This window comes from Homarus americanus, unplaced genomic scaffold (genome assembly GCF_018991925.1).
Source record: "Homarus americanus isolate GMGI-L3 unplaced genomic scaffold, GMGI_Hamer_2.0 scaffold31037, whole genome shotgun sequence".
Taxonomy (NCBI): Eukaryota; Metazoa; Arthropoda; class Malacostraca; order Decapoda; family Nephropidae; genus Homarus; species Homarus americanus.
In genome coordinates this window covers 12,715,676-12,734,499 of record NW_024722227.1, presented here as the reverse complement: position 1 = coordinate 12,734,499, position 18,824 = coordinate 12,715,676, and the positions used below count along the sequence as shown (strand labels likewise).

At 37.7% G+C, this 18,824-nt stretch overlaps 1 protein-coding gene across 1 annotated transcript in view; it reads left to right on the top strand.

Annotated features, from left to right (window-relative positions):
• Window positions 1-18,824, top strand: part of LOC121862389 (rho-related BTB domain-containing protein 1-like) — a gene marked incomplete in the record, with an annotated part of 135,601 nt that overhangs the window by 99,957 nt on the left and 16,820 nt on the right. Inside the window, 2 exon segments of the mRNA XM_042360655.1 lie at window positions 6,711-6,950; window positions 10,398-10,546. Of these exon segments, the coding sequence (XP_042216589.1) occupies window positions 6,711-6,950; window positions 10,398-10,546 (389 nt within the window).

The window sequence follows — 18,824 nt, the reverse complement described above, 5'->3', positions numbered from 1 at the left end:
TCAAGAAGGAGAGAAGATGTTCATGGTGGAGAATCTGTCAGTCCAAAGGTTCCTGACATTTTCATGGACGGTGACTCACCTTCCAAGAAGCAGTAAAATGCTTCTCCTCCACCTCCACTTCCTTCTCTTCTCCACCTCCCATTTCAAATTCACATCAGCATCATCATCCAGACACCTCAAAGTAAGTGTAATTTTCTACCTTTTTTTTGTTGAATTTAGGCAATTTTCGGTGACCTGGAACCAATTACCCCCATTGAAACAATGGTTTCGGTTAACGAGATTTTTGGTTAATTAGCAACCTGCTGGAACGGATTGTGCTCGTTAACCTTGTGGCATGGTCGATAGCGTTCCCTAGTCAAACTCATAAGGTCTAGTGTTAAAGTCCTGGCAGGTGAGGTCGTTGATTATATGTTCAAGTCCGCGTGTTATATGGACTAAAATGAAGTATATATAAATATACAGTGGTCCCTCGGTTAACGAACACAATTGGTTAGAAGGTTGTTAATTAACGACATTGTTTCAATGGTTTTTTGGAAAATTAAGTAAAAAAAAAAAAACAGTTAAGTACACTTACTTTGAGGTGTGTATAGAAGGCTCCTGGATGATGATGCTGGTGTGAATTTGAAGTGGGAGGTGGAGGAGAGTGGGGGTAGAGGAGAAGCATTTTAGTCACCTTGAAAATGTCAGGAGTGAAAACTGATCGCTGCCTCTTAGAAGAAACTGTCGATTTTTCTTTGTGGGGCATTTCTCCTCTTCATCATTAACTGATTTTTGAAGGGGACCACTCTGTCCTCAACATTACACAAAATAGGTTCTGTTGTTTCCACATCAGTGTGCCTTGAAGTCAGTTTCCTGAACTTATCCCAGTAGTCAGCAACATCTTTCAAATCTGAAGTAGACATATGGTCATCACTTTCCCTTTCCTCCTCACTACTGTCAACCTCTAACATCTCATCCAGTTGCTTTAAGTCTTCAGGAGTAAGTTCCTGCTCATGAGACATCACAAGCTCTTCCACATCATCATCCTCCACTTCGAGGCCCAATGACTGACCAATGGACACAATCTCCTTGTCCAACTCTGCTTCTTCCTCAAATCCTCCAAAATCATGGACTGCTGATGGCCCAGCGCTTTCCATGCAGAATTGAGGATCTAATGGAGACTTCTCCTCATAAGGACACAATCAATTTTACAGCCTCAGGATGTTAAATTGTGTCTTCTCGAACTGTGCCAGTGTTAGTTCATGATCAGTGGAACTACACTGATCTGTCTGTTCATTAGCTATTTAGTGTGGGAGCAAAATCAAATTGAACTCAAAGTGTGGATTCAAACCAGAGACAAAAGGGATTGTGTGATTGGACTTCAATAAAATCAAGCTGTCCTTTTTCAGAGATGTAGACAAGAATAACTTCAGTCGAAATCCTGGCACCAAACGTAAGTGAACGGTCCTTCATCAGCCTAACAACACTAAATATATCACTTCTTTTCTTAAATTTTTCGAACCAGCCCTTGTTGGCACTAAAATCTTCAAATTCAGTGCCTGAAGAACCAGGTTGATCTACCTTTAAATGTTTGTATATTTCCCTGGCTCTTTCACAAATATATTCAGTAGAAATTGAATCACCTTTCATCTGTTTTTCCCTAATCCAAATGAGAAGTAACCTCTCTGTTTCTGCTATTAGGGATCTACCTTTAAACCCTCTGGTAGATTTGTCTCTCACTTTCACTTCCTTGAATTTGTCTTTCTGTGCAAAAATTTTCGACACAGTTGATGCCGACATACCATAGTCTTTACTAAGCACATTTGTTCTAATGTCTTGTTCATGTTTCTTTATGATTCCCTGTTTTACCTGGATTGAAATAACTTTTCTCGATTTCTTTGGAGCCATGCTGGATTCAATTTCAACACTAAAATTTTAAGTTTTATTGCTGTAAATAAAGAATATTTTCTTTAAATCAACACTGCACTACGCTATATATTATCAATATGTAAAATATATTTCAAAATGACCAATAATTTGACTGGAAAACGGAAAAGTAGTTTGTGTTCAAGAGAGTCTCAAACAAGATGTTCCTTCCACTGAACAGAAACACAAACTGACGCCAAGCTTGGTGTGTTGAGTGGCTGTTTGGCGCGCTAAAAACTAGTTCCCTGCACTTCAATTATGTTAAATAATTGTTAAAATGACTAAAAATTTTAATATAAAACTTGGAAGATAGTACAACCTTCTTGATATTTACTCAAATGGTAACGAATTTAAGCCCTAGAACCAATAACTGTATTGGCGAACTAATACTCCAGCTGGTGAGCAAGCGAAAACATGTTGACACGATTTCGTAAGGATTTCGTTAACCGAATTTTTGTTCGTTAACCGAGTTGAAGATTCTTATGGAAGGTAATTCGTTAACCGAAATTTCATTAACCGAGGCGTTCGTTAACTGAGGGATCACTGTACAGTACAGGTACAGTAAAAGTAATCAATCACTAAGAATGGATACAGTGTGACTGAGCACTTACCTTTAATGTAGTCAGCTGAATGCACACGGGGCCCCCATAATTTTCTATTTACAGGATACTTGGAGACTAAATTAATTGGATGAAGCAGAGGAGGAGACAAGGCTGGGTGGGTCATCAATGTCACTTTCTTCAGACAGGTTTATATACAGGGGAAACTTGCTGGTTGAAGGTATTGGATCATCTTGAGGGAGTGAAGAGGCAGCACTGGTGGAACGTGAGGAGCCAGCAATGGGGAACTTCTTAAAATAGATGTCCAATTTAGACTGCACAGTTTGCTTTTTCTTTTCATTATAAATTTCCCTGTAGCAAGCAAGTGCTTCTTGAAGCATTTTGTCAACTTTGGCAAAACGCTCATAATTTTTATCCATTCCCTCAAACATTTGCATCTCCTTATTAATTGTAGCAAATGCCTCTGCCATTTGCTTCACTGAAAAATTTTTGGGGGGTGCAGGTCCTTCTTCTACATTTAGACTCGCTTCTTTTTCTGCATTTTTGTGTGCTTCCAGTTCGATAAGATCCTCGTTACTTAGCTCATCTGTTACACTTTCAACCAACTGCTCAACATCTTCATTATCAATTTCTAACTGAAGCTGTTTACCTAACTCTATTATCTAGTTACTAATCTCAGAAATAACTTCATTTCATTAAATCCTCTGAAATTGTTCACATATCTTTTCAGTATTTTCTTCCATATTCCATTCATGCACTGTTGTGTAACCTCATCCCATGCTGCAATTATGTTCCTTATACATGTCAAAATGTTGTACTCCTTCTAAATCTCTCTGAGCATTTTCTCACCTCCAGTAGCAGCAACAGCCTGAGCGAAGGTCGTACGTAAATAATAACCTTTAAAAGCTGCAATAGCACCTTGATCCATGGATTGGATGACAGAGGTGTGTTAGGTGGAGTGTAGACTACCTTAACATCAGGGTGTATATCGTCCAGGTGTGGTGGGTGTCCCGGAGCATTATCCATAATCAGCAAAATCTTAAATGCAATCCCTTGTTGCAGACAATACTCCTTGGCTCGAGGAATGAAACAATTCATGAACCAACCCTCAAACAGTACTAGGGTCATCCAGGCTTTCTTATTACCGAGGGCAAAATAAGAAAGGTGATTCAAAAATTGAAAAGACATAAGTCTCCCGGTCCAGATGGGTTACATCCAAGAGTCATTAAGGAGATGATGGAGGAACTACTTCACCCTCTGAAGATCTTGTTTGAAAGCTCTTTTCAAGAAGGAAATATACCCGAGGACTGGCGTATTGCATATGTCACAGCTATCTATAAGAAGGGAAGTAAAAGTGAACCAGGAAACTACAGGCCAGTCAGTCTAACTAGTGTAATCTGCAAATTAATGGAGTCAATATTACGAGAAGAGATGATATCCCATATGAAAAAATATGGATTGTTTAGTAATAAACAGTTTGGCTTCATTTCCGGCAGGTCAACAGTCCTACAGTTGATTAGGGTACTAGACAGGTGGACGGAAATTATCGATGACAGTCAGGCTGTGGACATAGTGTATTGTGACTTCATGAAGGCTTTTGATAGAGTACCCCACAAAAGACTATTAGAAAAAGTATCTAGTTATCGCATTGATGGAAAATATCTTGATTGGATAAGGAATTTTTTAACTAAGAGAAAACAGAAGGTTGTGGTAAATGGAGAAGTATCTGACTGGAGAGAGGTCACTAGTGGGGTCCCTCAGGGTTCTGTCCTCGGCCCCCTGCTGTTTGTCCTTTTTATCAATGACCTGCCTGAGGCAATTAAACACGACAGTGAGGTATATCTATATGCGGATGACACAAAGATTTTTAGGAAAATAGAACGAGATGAGGATTGTGACATGCTGCAGGAGGACCTGGATGGGATGAGGGGATGGACTGAGAAGTGGATGCTGAACTTTCACCCAGAAAAAAGTAAATACATGAGGATAGGAAGAACAAAAGTTGCTGACCATGGATATCATATGTACACCACGATCAAGAAGACCACTGTAGAGAAGGATATAGGGGTAATCATCGATGATAAGCTGACGTTTTCTGACCATCTAGCTGAGAAAATCAACAAGGCTAATAAAATAGTGGGCATTATTAGAAGAACTTTTGTTCATCTGGATGCACCTATATTCAAGGCTCTGTACACTGCTCTGGTTAGGCCACGCCTTGAGTATGCTAATCAAATTTGGTGCCCATATCTCATTAAGGATATTGAAGCAGTAGAGAATATACAGAGGGCTACCAAATTAGTACCACAGATCAAGGATTTATCTTATGAGGAAAGACTAAGGAAATTACAGTTACCGACACTGGCGTACAGAAGATCTCGTGGGGACCAAGTGGAAACATACAAGATAGTGTGTGGCATTTATGACCAGGCATGTACAGCAGGAATGTTCCAGATGAGGGAGGCTGACACTACCCGGGGGAACTCAAAGAAGATCTACAAAACAAGAGCGAGGCTAAATCTCAGAAGACACTCGTTCACGAGTAGGATTGTCAACAACTGGAATAGTTTACCTGAGTGGGTAGTGAATGTGGAGACGGTGGAAAAGTTTGAAGCAAAATTAGATAAATACTGGAAAAATCAACAACAAGTATATAATTTTAGGGCACAATTATCCGCCACACACAGCCACCGTCTGAGTAGAGAAGAGGCTATTGAGCTGGAGTCACAGGCTTGAGCCTCTACCAGAAGATCATCTGTGAGTATCTGTGAGTATGAAATACTGGCAGTGTGTGCTTGCTGACATGTTTAAAAGCCCTGGGGTTCTCTGAATGATAGATCATGAAGGGCTTAATCTTGAAACCAGCAACATTCCCCCCAACAGAAGTGTAATTCTGTCCTTGAATGCCTTGAATCCTGGCATTGTTTTCGCCTCTTTGTGGATGTATGTCCGTTCAGGCATGCGCTTCCACAGTAATCCAGTTTCATCCTCATTGAATATTTGCTCAGGCAAATAATTTCCTTCCACGATCACACGATCTAGCTCATCCTTAAAAGCTTCGGCAGCACCAAGATCAGCACTATCTGCCTCTCCACTCACCTTAACATTATGTAAACTGTAGTGGTTCTTAAATCTGTTAAACCACCCATGACTTGCTGTGAAAATTTGGTCACACTCATCTCCTGCCTGCTGCTTCAGGGTTTTGAACAGGCTTCTTGCCTTAGCCTGTAAGGTTAGAAGGCTTAAGGGTGCTGAACCTTTCACTACATCACGAATCCGTTCCTTGTCCTTCAGAATAGTGGATGTGGTCGAGTGCAAAAACCCTAGGTCGCGTGAAATTGTTGCTACAGTTTTTCCATTTTCATACTGCATTATTATCTTCATTTTCGTCTCAAAAGTAATTGACTGTCTCCTTTCCTTCTGAGCTCCACTAGCACTCTCACGTGTACGCTTTCCAGTCATTATAAAATCAATTAAACACGAAAATATGTCAGTACACAGCTCGATCACTTGCGGATACGACAGCCAAACACCAACTAAGCGCTCTACTGCGTGGGTGCTGTACCAACGCGGAGACCCAAGCCGCGCTCTCGTCTGGGACGGAAACATTTCGGTATAGAAAATGCGCGTGTCATTTGAAAAAAATTTTGGTCCCGACTGCGCGGTTGTATGTGCGGATGGCCGTTACGGACTGAGCAGGGCGTAAGTGCGGGTGGACGTAGGTCGGGTAGGTTGTAAGTCGGGGAGGAGCTGTATATATAGTGGCAAAAACTAAATGAGAAAGATTTTGAAATTATTTTTTTATATTTTCCTCAATTTACTAGCCTTATTATTACTCATCAATTTTTTTAGTTTACCACCTTGTAGATTGACTGCAGGGAAAACACTAACGTTGTAAGGTGTCGTTCTATAGACAGTTGCCATGTTGCTAATTCATGATGGATTGCCACGAGAGAGGAGGCCTACCAGAAGGACATGCTAAAATGTCAAGTATCAATCAGAATTACTAAATTTTTCATGAATTTTTCTCTTAAGTGATGCAATTTTCACGTCGGTGCCAATTAGACGAGAATATGATTGACATGTGGTACACTTCACCATGTGTGTTAAGTGTTAAAGAAATATTTCAATTAACCTTGCATCTTTTCCCTGTATTTCAATTTCAGGACTGTGAGGTTGTGTTGCAGTTTTCTGTTTACACAGAGTTGAACACTGATAAAAACCAGTTTTCTTTGTCTTCCACAGATAACCTTTCCTGGAGTGAAGCAGAGAACCTTCCATATCTTGTTACAGTACATGTATACAGACACTATCCCAACACTCAAGATTCGTGAGTGTCTCCCCATTGTAGAGCTCGGCAACCGCTTGTGTCTTCCGCGTCTCATATCCTTGGTTGAAATCGAGATCATTGATCTCTTCCAGCGAGTGATCCAGGCTGGTGGTGATGTTAGTGAAGACTGCATTTACTTATTAGAGCCTCTGCAGGTAAGTTTGTTTTCTAATATTGCAGCATATCATCTCTTTATGGCCTGGAGCAATGTGAAGGTTTTGTATTCATAAGATCATCAAGATTATCTTGGTGATGTGTATATGTCAATTGATGTAGCATTTTTGTTGTTATTTGTGTTAAAAGATTGAATTATTCTTTCTACATGACTAAAGCTAAGCTGTGTAGGTAGACCAGGCTGCTGTCTGTTCCAGATGCATGCTTACAACTTGTTACTCGCAAATGCAATTCCAAGTGTAGAACTGGTCACTGCACCTGCAGCAGACGGGACCTCAAGTGCACCCCTTCCTGCAACAGTGATGCCACTGTCAGCTGCAATCCAGCATGCTGGTGAACATTTAGAACATCTATTTGAACATTTCCAAAATGTATGACAGCATTATATCTGTGGTGGGATGCAATCCTAAACAAGGTTCTTCAAACTCCAGAGCACGAGCAGTAGATATATTCCATAAGTAGTACAAGACTTGGCAGGATAACCAACCGATACAAAACAGGAGCCAGCACAAGGAACTCCTCGTCGTAACCAGGCCTGGGCCGATCTGAGGGAAGTTAGCTAGCTAGGCAGGGAGAGTTGCTAGACATTACTAGGACAATAAATGGGACCTTCTAGTTACTTGACTAGCTCGGTACAGACATGGTACATCGGGACATAGTAGGTAGACATAGGCATTAGACATAAGCATAGATATCAGACATGCTATAATAATATAGTGTAATACAGACATGTGAATAAATGGTACAATGAATGGTAACAGAGTCTTGCCGTCAGGCGTGTTCACATATCTTGGTATTTACATATCTATACAATATCATACCCAGAGACGGTGTTCTCGTCTGTGAGGCTTCGTCTTCCTCATAATCCTCATTTGAATTCCCCAGCAAATCCTCGTAGTCGGACATCTCGTGTTTGGTATGGTTGCGATGGGAAAGACAAGGAGAATAAGGTGAAGTGCTATGTTTTCATTAATGTACTTGCCTAAGTGCAGGAACTGGCGGGCAAGTAAAAGAGTTTTGACTGTAATATTTGTGAAGTTGAGTGGAGGAGGCTGGCGGCGGTGATACTGGTCTCTGTATTCCTCTGCGCGCCCGGGCGAGATGTCGGTGATGACTCAGTCGAGGGGGGCAGTGGCTTGCATGCCGGCGCAGACGGAGGATGTATGCCTGAGGTGCTCTCTTGAAAACTGGGCTAAAAGGGTTTCTGCTACCTGTAGGGGCCCAGAAACATAGCAGAACAGACATGGAAGGCACTGCACTTCACTTAGGGCACTTCACTTGGTCACAAAGCACTTTAAATCTAGGGGCACTGTAGAGTACATCTTCTGGGCGGGAAACAGACGAGGCCGGCTCTTGCAACTTGTCAACTGTCGTGTTGGAGCTACTCAACTGCGCCATGTGGTGGGATGCAATCTTAAACAAGGTTCTTCAAACTCCAGAGCACGAGCAGTAGATATATTCCATAAGTAGTACAAGACTTGGCAGGATAACCAACCGATACAAAACAGGAGCCAGCACAAGGAACTCCTCGTCGTAACCAGGCCTGGGCCGATCTGAGGGAAGTTAGCTAGCTAGGCAGGGAGAGTTGCTAGACATTACTAGGACAATAAATGGGACCTTCTAGTTACTTGACTAGCGCGGTACAGACATGGTACATCGGGACATAGTAGGTAGACATAGGCATTAGACATGAGCATAGATATCAGACATGCTATAATAATATACTGTAGTGTAATACAGACATGTGAATAAATGGTACAATGAATGGTAACAGAGTCTTGCCGTCAGGCGTGTTCACATATCTTGGTATTTACATATCTATACAATATCATACCCAGAGACGGTGTTCTCGTTATGTTGTGTTCTATGCTGCTTTCTGAGATAAGAGTACAGGAGTACTTTTGTTTTATATTTTGCTATGCATCTACTGCATGTACAGTATAAAGTTAAAGTGCCCTGTATAACATTGTAATAAACATCTGATTACTTTACAACTGCTTTTTATGAAAGCTATGGTTGATTACTTGTTAATTCACATGACAGTGACAAAATACCCATTTTGACCATTAATTTGGGCATCCACCTACATATTTCCCCTATCCCATAACCAATTGATCCTGCATAGATGCATATTAAAAAAACAAAAATACTGTCAACAAATTTTTTTGAAGACTTTGTTTGTCTACTATTACAATACAGTACTGTACTGTATATGTAAATATCCATATTGTTTAGGTGCCCCCCCCCCCCCACTTTTTTTTTCTTCAAATTCTGGGATGCAGATATAAGTTAGCAAGATAGTTACAGTTTAGTACCAAATAGTCCACAATACCTGTTCCTGTGATCAAATACGTTAACACTCTTGGGTTAGGGTAGGCTCTCTCCTGCAAGACACTCTGGGTCTGACCGGTTACTCACTTGACTGCATCACACGAGAAATAATTGTACGTAATGATTTGTAGCAAGCTGGATACTTTAGATAAAAAGGTGGGATTTGTTGCATTAGCATTGTAAATAAATTATCTATAAACAATTTTATATAAGCATCACAATAAAATAATTATTTCTATACGTAAGCGCAAGTAGAATGCAAGATTTTTGTGTACTCTTAATGAAAATGTTTGTAGTTAACTTTATACCTTCATTATTTCATGTGATTGCAATACAAACCTTATTCCATTATAAAGCGTCAATGTTTAGGGAAAATATTTATAGAAAAAAAGTTGTGAAAAAATTTGTATTTTGCATTCTGGTGAGCATGTCCAAGAACCACACCATCACCATGTGGTGCAATCTCCTTGCAATTTTTATGTTTTCCCACCCCTCCACTCTCACTGGCAACACAAGGCATGGTTTAAAACTTTCTCAACACTATATTATGAATAAATGAAATCACTGTAATACACAAGAAATCAGTACAAATGTGTGGAAGATGTGGATCAACATTTTATCCTGGGTCCTTTAAACACAAAAGAGAGACCGGTGTGGTAACCTTGGAGTGCAGTCTACATAGTTGCCAGATCACATTGACTTTGCCAAACGTGCATCTTGCATGTCTAGCATTCATACGAAAAAAAAAATTACGTCATACGGAAATTTGTGTATGAAAACCCTAAAGCAATAATTTAGATCATACTCAGTTTTGTGTATGAAAACCCCAAGAGTGCTAAGATGGACATAAAGATCAGCTGCTTTGTGTGAATAGGACCAGTTACTTTCCCCTGTTCATAAAATGGGAATGCTGGATCAATCCCTAACTCTGTACCTTGTAGATATTCAGAATAATTGTCGTTTATTCAAGACATGCTATAGATGAGTTAAATGAATCCATGTACTTATGTAAATTTTTATTTTATTGTTCTTCTCTTTTCAGGTGACTGATTAATCTCTTATTCTTAATATTTCATTCAATTATTTTTCTACTTCAGATGCACAATGCAGACCAGTTAGTAGAGTGGTGCCTGACATGTATGGCAACAAATTATAATCATGTCTGTCACAAGCATGCCAAACAACTTCGCTCACTCCATCCAGAGAACCAGGCATATTTAAATAGGCATCGATGGCCCCCTGTCTGGTTAGTTTTGAGTTTTGTATTAAAAAAATTTTAAATGTAAATGGAACATTTTCTTATTATTTCAGTTATAAATATTAGATGAAACTACTGTAATGGTAAAAAGCTTTGAATATTAATGTATAGTAAATGAATAAGATGGTGGTAAGTGTGGTAAATAGTAGTTTGGGTATAGAAAAAATATATATATCGTGGCTTATGGGCTATTGGTGTGTGACCACAGATCCCAATACTGTATATTATATGCCTGGTGACAATCTGCCCACTATCATGGGACAAGATGGTTCAGCTGCAGGACACATTTTTTAAGAGAATTATGCAAATGCAGCTAAAGTAGCTCATCACACAGCACACCCAGAGCTTTGCAACCCTTGCCTGATAGCTGTATATGATATGTAATGAAATGCTCCCAGGGCGGTTTTCTTTAAACTTAAAAAAAAAAAAAAAAAAATATATATATATATATATATATATATGTATATATATATATATATATATATACATATATATATATATATATATATATATATATATATATATATATATATATATATATATATATATATATATATATATATATATATATATATATATATATATATATATATATATATATATATATATATATATATATATATATATATATATATATATATACATACAGTTGTACCCCACTTAACGCGGTCAATTGAACCCAGAGGGTCCCGCGTTAAGTGAAATCCGCGTTAAGTGAACAACAGAACATATGGGATTAATTCCAATAGAAACCGACCCGACCCCCAAACTCCACTTTTTGAAGGCACATACCTATGTTGTAGTAAAAATAACATCTTAATTTTATGATGGTACATGCACACAATTAATACTTAAGAGAAATAGAGAAATACAGTCGCCAAGTTAATGTCCATTCAAATAATGGACTCAACTCCCTCCCCCTCTCACACTACACTGCCGGCTCTTCCCTCTCAGAGAAATTTTTGGGGGAAAACCACTAAATTTTAATAAATAATACCTCAAACTAAAGTTAGGATAATACAATTGACATTGCTGGATTCCTTGTAAGACCAGGAATATTTTGAATATAAATGTCATATATTTTGCACAAAAGATAACATAGTTACCTAGAGAAAATTTTTTATCTAAAATTTGTATGTTTAATGCAAAATATATGATGTTTATATTCAAAATGATCACCAAATTATAAGAATTCCAGCAATGTAAATTATATTCTGACCGGGTAATTTGTATGAATTTTATGAGCTAAAACAAATATCTTCAGTTAATGAAAAAATAATAATCTTCACGACACTATCTGTCAATCAAAGTACCCCACCTTGCCTCCCCCCCTCTTCCAACCGCGCGGTCAGTCCCAACCCTCCCCCCCACCCCCCACCAATCCTCCCTTCCATGGTTTTTAACATTTAGTATTAAATAATACCTCAGATTAAAGTTAGGATAATATAATTGACATTGCTGGATTCCTTGTAAGACCAGGAATATTTTGAATATAAATGTCATATATTTTGCACAAAAGATAGCATAGTTAATTTGAGAAAAATTTTTATCTAAAATTTGTATGTCTAATGCAAAAATATGATGTTTATATTCAAAATGATCATCAAATTATAAGAATTCCAGCAATGTAAATTATATTCAGACCGGGTAATTTGTATGAATTTTATGAGCTAAAACAAATATCTTCAGTTAATAAAAAAAATAATAATTCTTCACGGGGTAACAGATGGTCGGTCGGTCCCTCCCTCCCCCCCACCCCCCACCAACCGTCCCAAGGAGATGTGTGGGATAACCACTAAATTTTAATAAATAATACCTCAAACTAAAGTTAGGATAATATAATTGACATTGCTGGATTCCTTGTAAGACCAGGAATATTTTGAATATAAATGTCATATATTTTGCACAAAAGATAACATAGTTACTCTGAGAAAAATTTTTATCTAAAATTTGTATGTCTAATGCAAAATATATGATGTTTATATTCAAAATGATCACCAAATTATAAGAATTCCAGCAATGTAAATTATATTCTGGCCGGGTAATTTGTATGAATTTTATGAGCTAAAACAGGCAGTCAGGCAGGGTGGCGGGTGGGGCAAATCTAAAAATAGCGTCTCGAGCCGGACACTCACCGCGTATATGTGGAAAAAATCCGTGTTAAGTGAAAGTTCAGCTCTGGCGAGGCACCGTGTAAGGTTAAGTGAAACTTGGGGTAATACTGTATATATATATATATATATATATATATATATATATATATATATATATATATATATATATATATATATATATATATATATATATATATATATATATATATATATATATATATATATATATATATATATATATATATATATATATATATATATATATATACAGTCAACCCTCACTTTACGCGGTTAATGTAACCCACAGGGTACCGCGGAAAGTGAGAAACGCGTAAAGTGAATAACATAACATATGGGATTAAATGAAATAGAGACCAGCTGACCCCCAAACTCCACTTTTTCCAACACAATACCTATGTTCTAGTAAAAATAACATCTTAATTTTATGATGGTACATGCACACAATTAATACTTAAGAGAAATAGAGAAATACAGTCGCCAAGTTAATGTCCATTCAAATAATGGACTCAACTCCCTCCCCCTCTTCTCACACTACACTCACTGGCTCTTCCCTCTGAGAAATTTTTTGGGGGAAAACCAGGTATAGTAATAAATAATACCTCAAACTAGAGTTAGGATAATATAATTGACATTGCTGGATTCCTTGTAAGACCAGGAATATTTTGAATACAAATGTCATATATTTTGCACAAAAGATAACATATTTACTCAGAGTAAACATTATATCTAAAATTTGTATGTCTAATGCAAAATCTATGATGTTTATATTCAAAATGATCATCAAATTGTAAGAATTCCAGCAATGTAAATTATATTCTGGCCGGGTAATTTGTATGAATTCTATGAGCTAAAACAAATATCTTCAGTTAATAAAAAAAAAAATATTCCTCAGGACACTATCTGTCAATCAAAGTACCCCACCTTGCCTCCCCCCCTCTTCCAACCGGGCCAGATGGTCGGTCCGTCCCAACCCTCCCCCCACCCCCCACCAATCCTCCCTTCAAGAGAAAGGTTGGGTGAAAAAGCTAGATTTTAACATTTAGTATTAAATAATACCTCAGATTAAAGTTAGGTTAATATAATTGACATTGCTGGATTCCTTGTAAAACCAGGAATATTTTGAATATAAATGTCATATATTTTGCACAAAAGATAACATATTTACTCAGAGTAAACATTGTATCTAAAATTTGTATGTCTAATGCAAAATATATGATGTTCATATTCAAAATGATCATCAAATTGTAAGAATTCCAGCAATGTAAATTATATTCTGGCCGGGTAATTTGTATGAATTTTATGAGCTAAAACAAATATCTTCAGTTAATAAAAAAAAAATATATTCTTCACACCATGGTGCCAGGTGGTCGGTCGCCGGTCCCTCCCTCCCTCCCTCCCTCCCACCCCCCACCAACCGTCCCTACCAGATGAATGTGTGGGAATACCAGACTGTTTACCTTTTTAGTAATAAATAATAAATCAGACTAAAGTTAGGATAATATAATTGACATTGCTGGATTCCTTGTAAGACCAGGAATATTTTGAATATAAATGTCATATATTTTGCACAAAAGATAACATATTTACTCAGAGTAAACATTATATCGAAAATTTGTATGTCTAATGCAAAATCTATGATGTTTATATTCAAAATGATCATCAAATTGTAAGAATTCCAGCAATGTAAATTATATTCTGGCCGGATAATTTGTATGAATTTTATGAGCTAAATAAAAAAATTATATTTCACCCGTGTAAAGGGGTACACCCACCGCGGAATGTGAGCATCTTTGGTTCTGGCAGGGCACCGTGTAAACGTGGAAACGCGGAATGTGGGACCGCGTAAAGTGAGGGTTGACTTTATATATATATATATATATATATATATATATATATATATATATATATATATATATATATATATATATATATATATATATATATGAAAAGCTTTCTTAAACAAGAATACAATTACTAAAAATTTAAAGATATAAACTGAATTTCAAATAACAAATTTTTACCAGATATTGTGTGTTGAAATTTGCATGATTTATGGATTGTCTTTTAGCAAGGCCACTGAATGAACAACTGGGTATATTGACAAACACCAGCTTATGTTCATAGAGGATGTTGTACAGTCTATGGCCAAAACTTAAGCATTGTTGAAAGTCACTTCTCAGCAAATTGGAGAACAGAGGGAAGAGTGTATTCACTCTCATATAACCTTCCTACAAAAAGGTTATACCAAAGCTTGTGAGTTGGTGATAATTCACATTTCCACAACTCCAATCACAGACAGACTCTTATATTAATAAGCCAAACAATCACCTACGAATCCCACATTCATTTAGAGGTTATCACTTACACTTAACAAAACATTTGTCCTGACATTAGAGTCCCAGCCACATAAATGGTCATAATTACCAGGGAAATCTCCCAATTTACTTAGATGAACCCAACAGTCAGGTGCCAGCAGCTCCTTCAGTTACAGGTTGAGAAGAATAGAGAACAAACTCCTGCACTCGCTAAGATATATGAGGCATGGAAACCTCAAGTAAATCAGACTTAAAAATGAAACAATATATATACGTACCATATTTTATGGCATAAAAGATGCACTTTTTTGTCAGAAAAATGGTAAAACAAAACCCAGCCTGCATCCTTCATGTGCAGTTATGTTTTCCTTTAGGTTAATGAATCCCCAGTTGCTGTCTCCAGTAGGCTAAATTTTACCTAATCAACTCCAGAATTAAAAATGTGTTATTGCTTACTTAAACAAATAATTATTACTGTATTTTAATGAATTAAAAAATGAATAATCATTGTAAATAGTAAAGCTGGATTTATAACTTCAGTACTGTACTGATGATGATAACCTGAGACAATTACCAACCATACTGCAGGCACCTGACTCTTTAAAGCTAAGCAGTAAATATTTTTGAACTCTTACAAGAATTACTATTTATTTCATATCATACCTTATCACATTTGCGTGTTAACATCGCTGGCAGCATTGTAGCCAAGTTAGACTTGTCACTGTAACAAGGTATTTTCAGGTATACCCCTCCTGTATATACAGCGACCCCTCGTTTAACGAACGCCTCTGTTAACGAAATTTCGGTTAACGAACTGCCTTCCATAAGGATCTTCAATTCGGTTAACGAACAAAAATTCGGTTAACGAATTTCTTACGAATCGACCTCAACATGTTTTCGCTTGCACTGGCCGGGCAACCAGCTTTAGTATCAGTCCGCCAATACATTAATCGGTTCTAGGGCTTAAATTCCTAACTATTTTAGTAAACATCAAGAAGTTTATACTATTCAATAATTTTAAAAGTTTAATATTCAATTTTTTAGTCATTTTAACAATTATTGAACATAATTGAAGGTAAAGTGACTAGTTTAAAGCGCAGCATCCAGCCTCTTAACACAGCAAACAGGCGTTAGTCTCTCTCTGTTTTCACTGGAGGTAACATCTTGCTTGAGACTCTCTTCAACTAAACGCTTTTTTTCTGTGTTTCCAAGCAAATTATTGGTCATTTTGAAATATATTTTACATATTGACAATATTTAATGCAGTGCAGTGTTGATTTAAAGAAAATAATCTTGAAATACACCAAGAGAACAAAAATTTTATGGGTGAAATGGCACCATGGGGTGACTTCTCTTCCACCCCAATGCCTTCTCTTCTCCCTTCTCCTCCACCCCCATTCTAATTCCCATCATCATCATCATCATCCAGGAGCCTTCTACATACACACCTCAAAGTAAGTGAACTTTTCTACCATTTTTGTTGAATTTAGGAAATTTTCGGTGAGCTGGAACCAATTACCCAAAAACCCATTGAAACAATGGTTTCGGTTAACGAACTTTTCGGTTAACGAACGACCTTCTGAAACGGATTAAGTTCGTTAACCGAGGGGTCACTGTACATTTTTTTTATAACATGCACACACCATCCTACATACATATTGTACAAAAAAGTAAAAGAAATAATTATTATAAGGTCAAACACACAAAGGGAATAAACATTTCGTTGTATACGAGTTAGCCGATTCAGTGGGGGAGCCTCTACAGGTACAGGATACAGCACTGACAGCAGCTACAGTGCCACTCAATGTCTGATCTCTGTCACTGGGAGGTAGGCGGCGGCAGGGGCCGGCAGGAGCTGTATATGTAAACATATGGTGTACAAGATGAGAACATGTTCAACGTGGTTGTAATGTTCATTGGGTGGACAGCTTTGAAAGAAAATGGGACAGATATTTAACCCTTGTACAGGTGGCCAGTAATTTGACTCCTGGTAATTTAACTCCCAGTCACTTTCACTCCCGGTAATTTCACCAACATTTAAAACATTGCATTTATTTATTGAGACACTAATTAATGATGCAGGTTTTGAGCTATTGCTCGTAAAAAGTCAAAGTTGTTCTCTGAATTAAAAACATTTATATAAAAACATTAGAAGTCACTACAATTAACAATACAGGTTATTTATACAAACATTTATATTTTGAGTAAGGTGAAACAGACAAGATGTAACAAAAATAATAGGAAAGATTGATATGAAGCTGTTAATATGAGCCTTTTCAAAATCCATCATGAAACATTCAGGGTTCAATCCAGGACATAGTTCTAGTAGCTTTGTGAATAGTCGAGTGTACGTTTCGTGTGTCTTGTTCGGAAGAAGTGCAAATAATCTTGGTACACTGAATTTCCCATCCTGATCATGAAGGGTGTACAACTGATAAAATATATTTGGACAGCATTTAAAAGTTCCATCACCTGCCCAATGTTTTACATGCACCAAGTCATCCAGACCCTTATCCATTGCAAACACAAGTAATCTATTTATTTTATTTTCACCACTATCAAACTGCAGGAAAAGTTTGCCAGTATCAAGGAATCTGTATTCATCAGGAATTTTATAGCCAGACCGATTCTGGGGAATTAGAGGGGCACTCACTTTTGCTTGACACCATTTCCTTATAGTACTGTATTCCGACTTAAACATGAAGTTGATGGTAACTCTGCCATTTCATTTTCATCCAAGTTTGCACTAGTAGCAGCAGTAAGTGAACGAGAACATTCCTGGGAGGAGATTGCTGCAACCTTCAAGTCAGCTAAATTTGTACGAAATGTGGGTTTTGCAACAGAAGAACTATGATGATGTTCACCGACACGTTAAATTATGCCATAATCCTCATCATGTGTCAGGGTGTGGACTCGAGCTTTGCAGCACTTCACTTCACATTTCCAATAAGTCTTAGATCCATCGGCATTTCTTTTCTGTGCTTCGTATATGTAATACATATCATCTACAAGTTTCTCCCTTCCATGGGTGCTGGTAATGACGTGAAGCATGGTAACAAGGGTATAAGAATGAGTTATGATCAACCCTCACCTGGCAGCAGCAGTTGGACGACTCAATGGGTCAACTGGGCCTCACCTCTGGTGGTGCCATCTTCTGGATTTTCAAAATTCTAAAATTTAAATGCTTGCTTAAACTAGATTTCAAAACTACTAAAATTGAATCTTTAATTTTTAACTACAGTGGTCCCTCGGTTAACGAGCACAATTCGTTCCAGAAGGTTGCTCGTTAACCAAAAAATTCGTTAACTGAAACCATTGTTTCAATGGGTTTTTGGGTAATTGGTTCCAGCTCACCGAAAATTGCCTAAAGTCAACAAAAAAGGTAGTAAGTACACTTACTTTGAGGTGTGTATGTAGAAGGCTCCTGGATGGTGATGCTGATGTGAATTTAAAGTGGGAGGTGGAGGAGGAGAAGGGAGAAGAGAAGGAAGTGGAGGTGGAGGAGAAGCATTTTACTGCTTCTTGGAAGGTGAGTCACCTTCCATAAAATGTCAGGAACCTCTGGACTGACAGATTCTCCACCAGGAACATCCTCTCTCCTTCTTGAAGTGGAAGGCTCAGGGCTAGCATCTTGTTCCCGCTACCTTTTAGTGAAGAAACTGTCAATTATTTTCTGTGGGGCATCTCTCCTCCTCATCATTAACTGATGTTTGAAGAAGGAGACCACTGTGTCCTCAACATGACACAAAGCTAGTTCAGATTTTTCCACATCTGGGTGCCTTGAAGCCAGTTTCCTGAACTTCTCCCAGTGGTCAA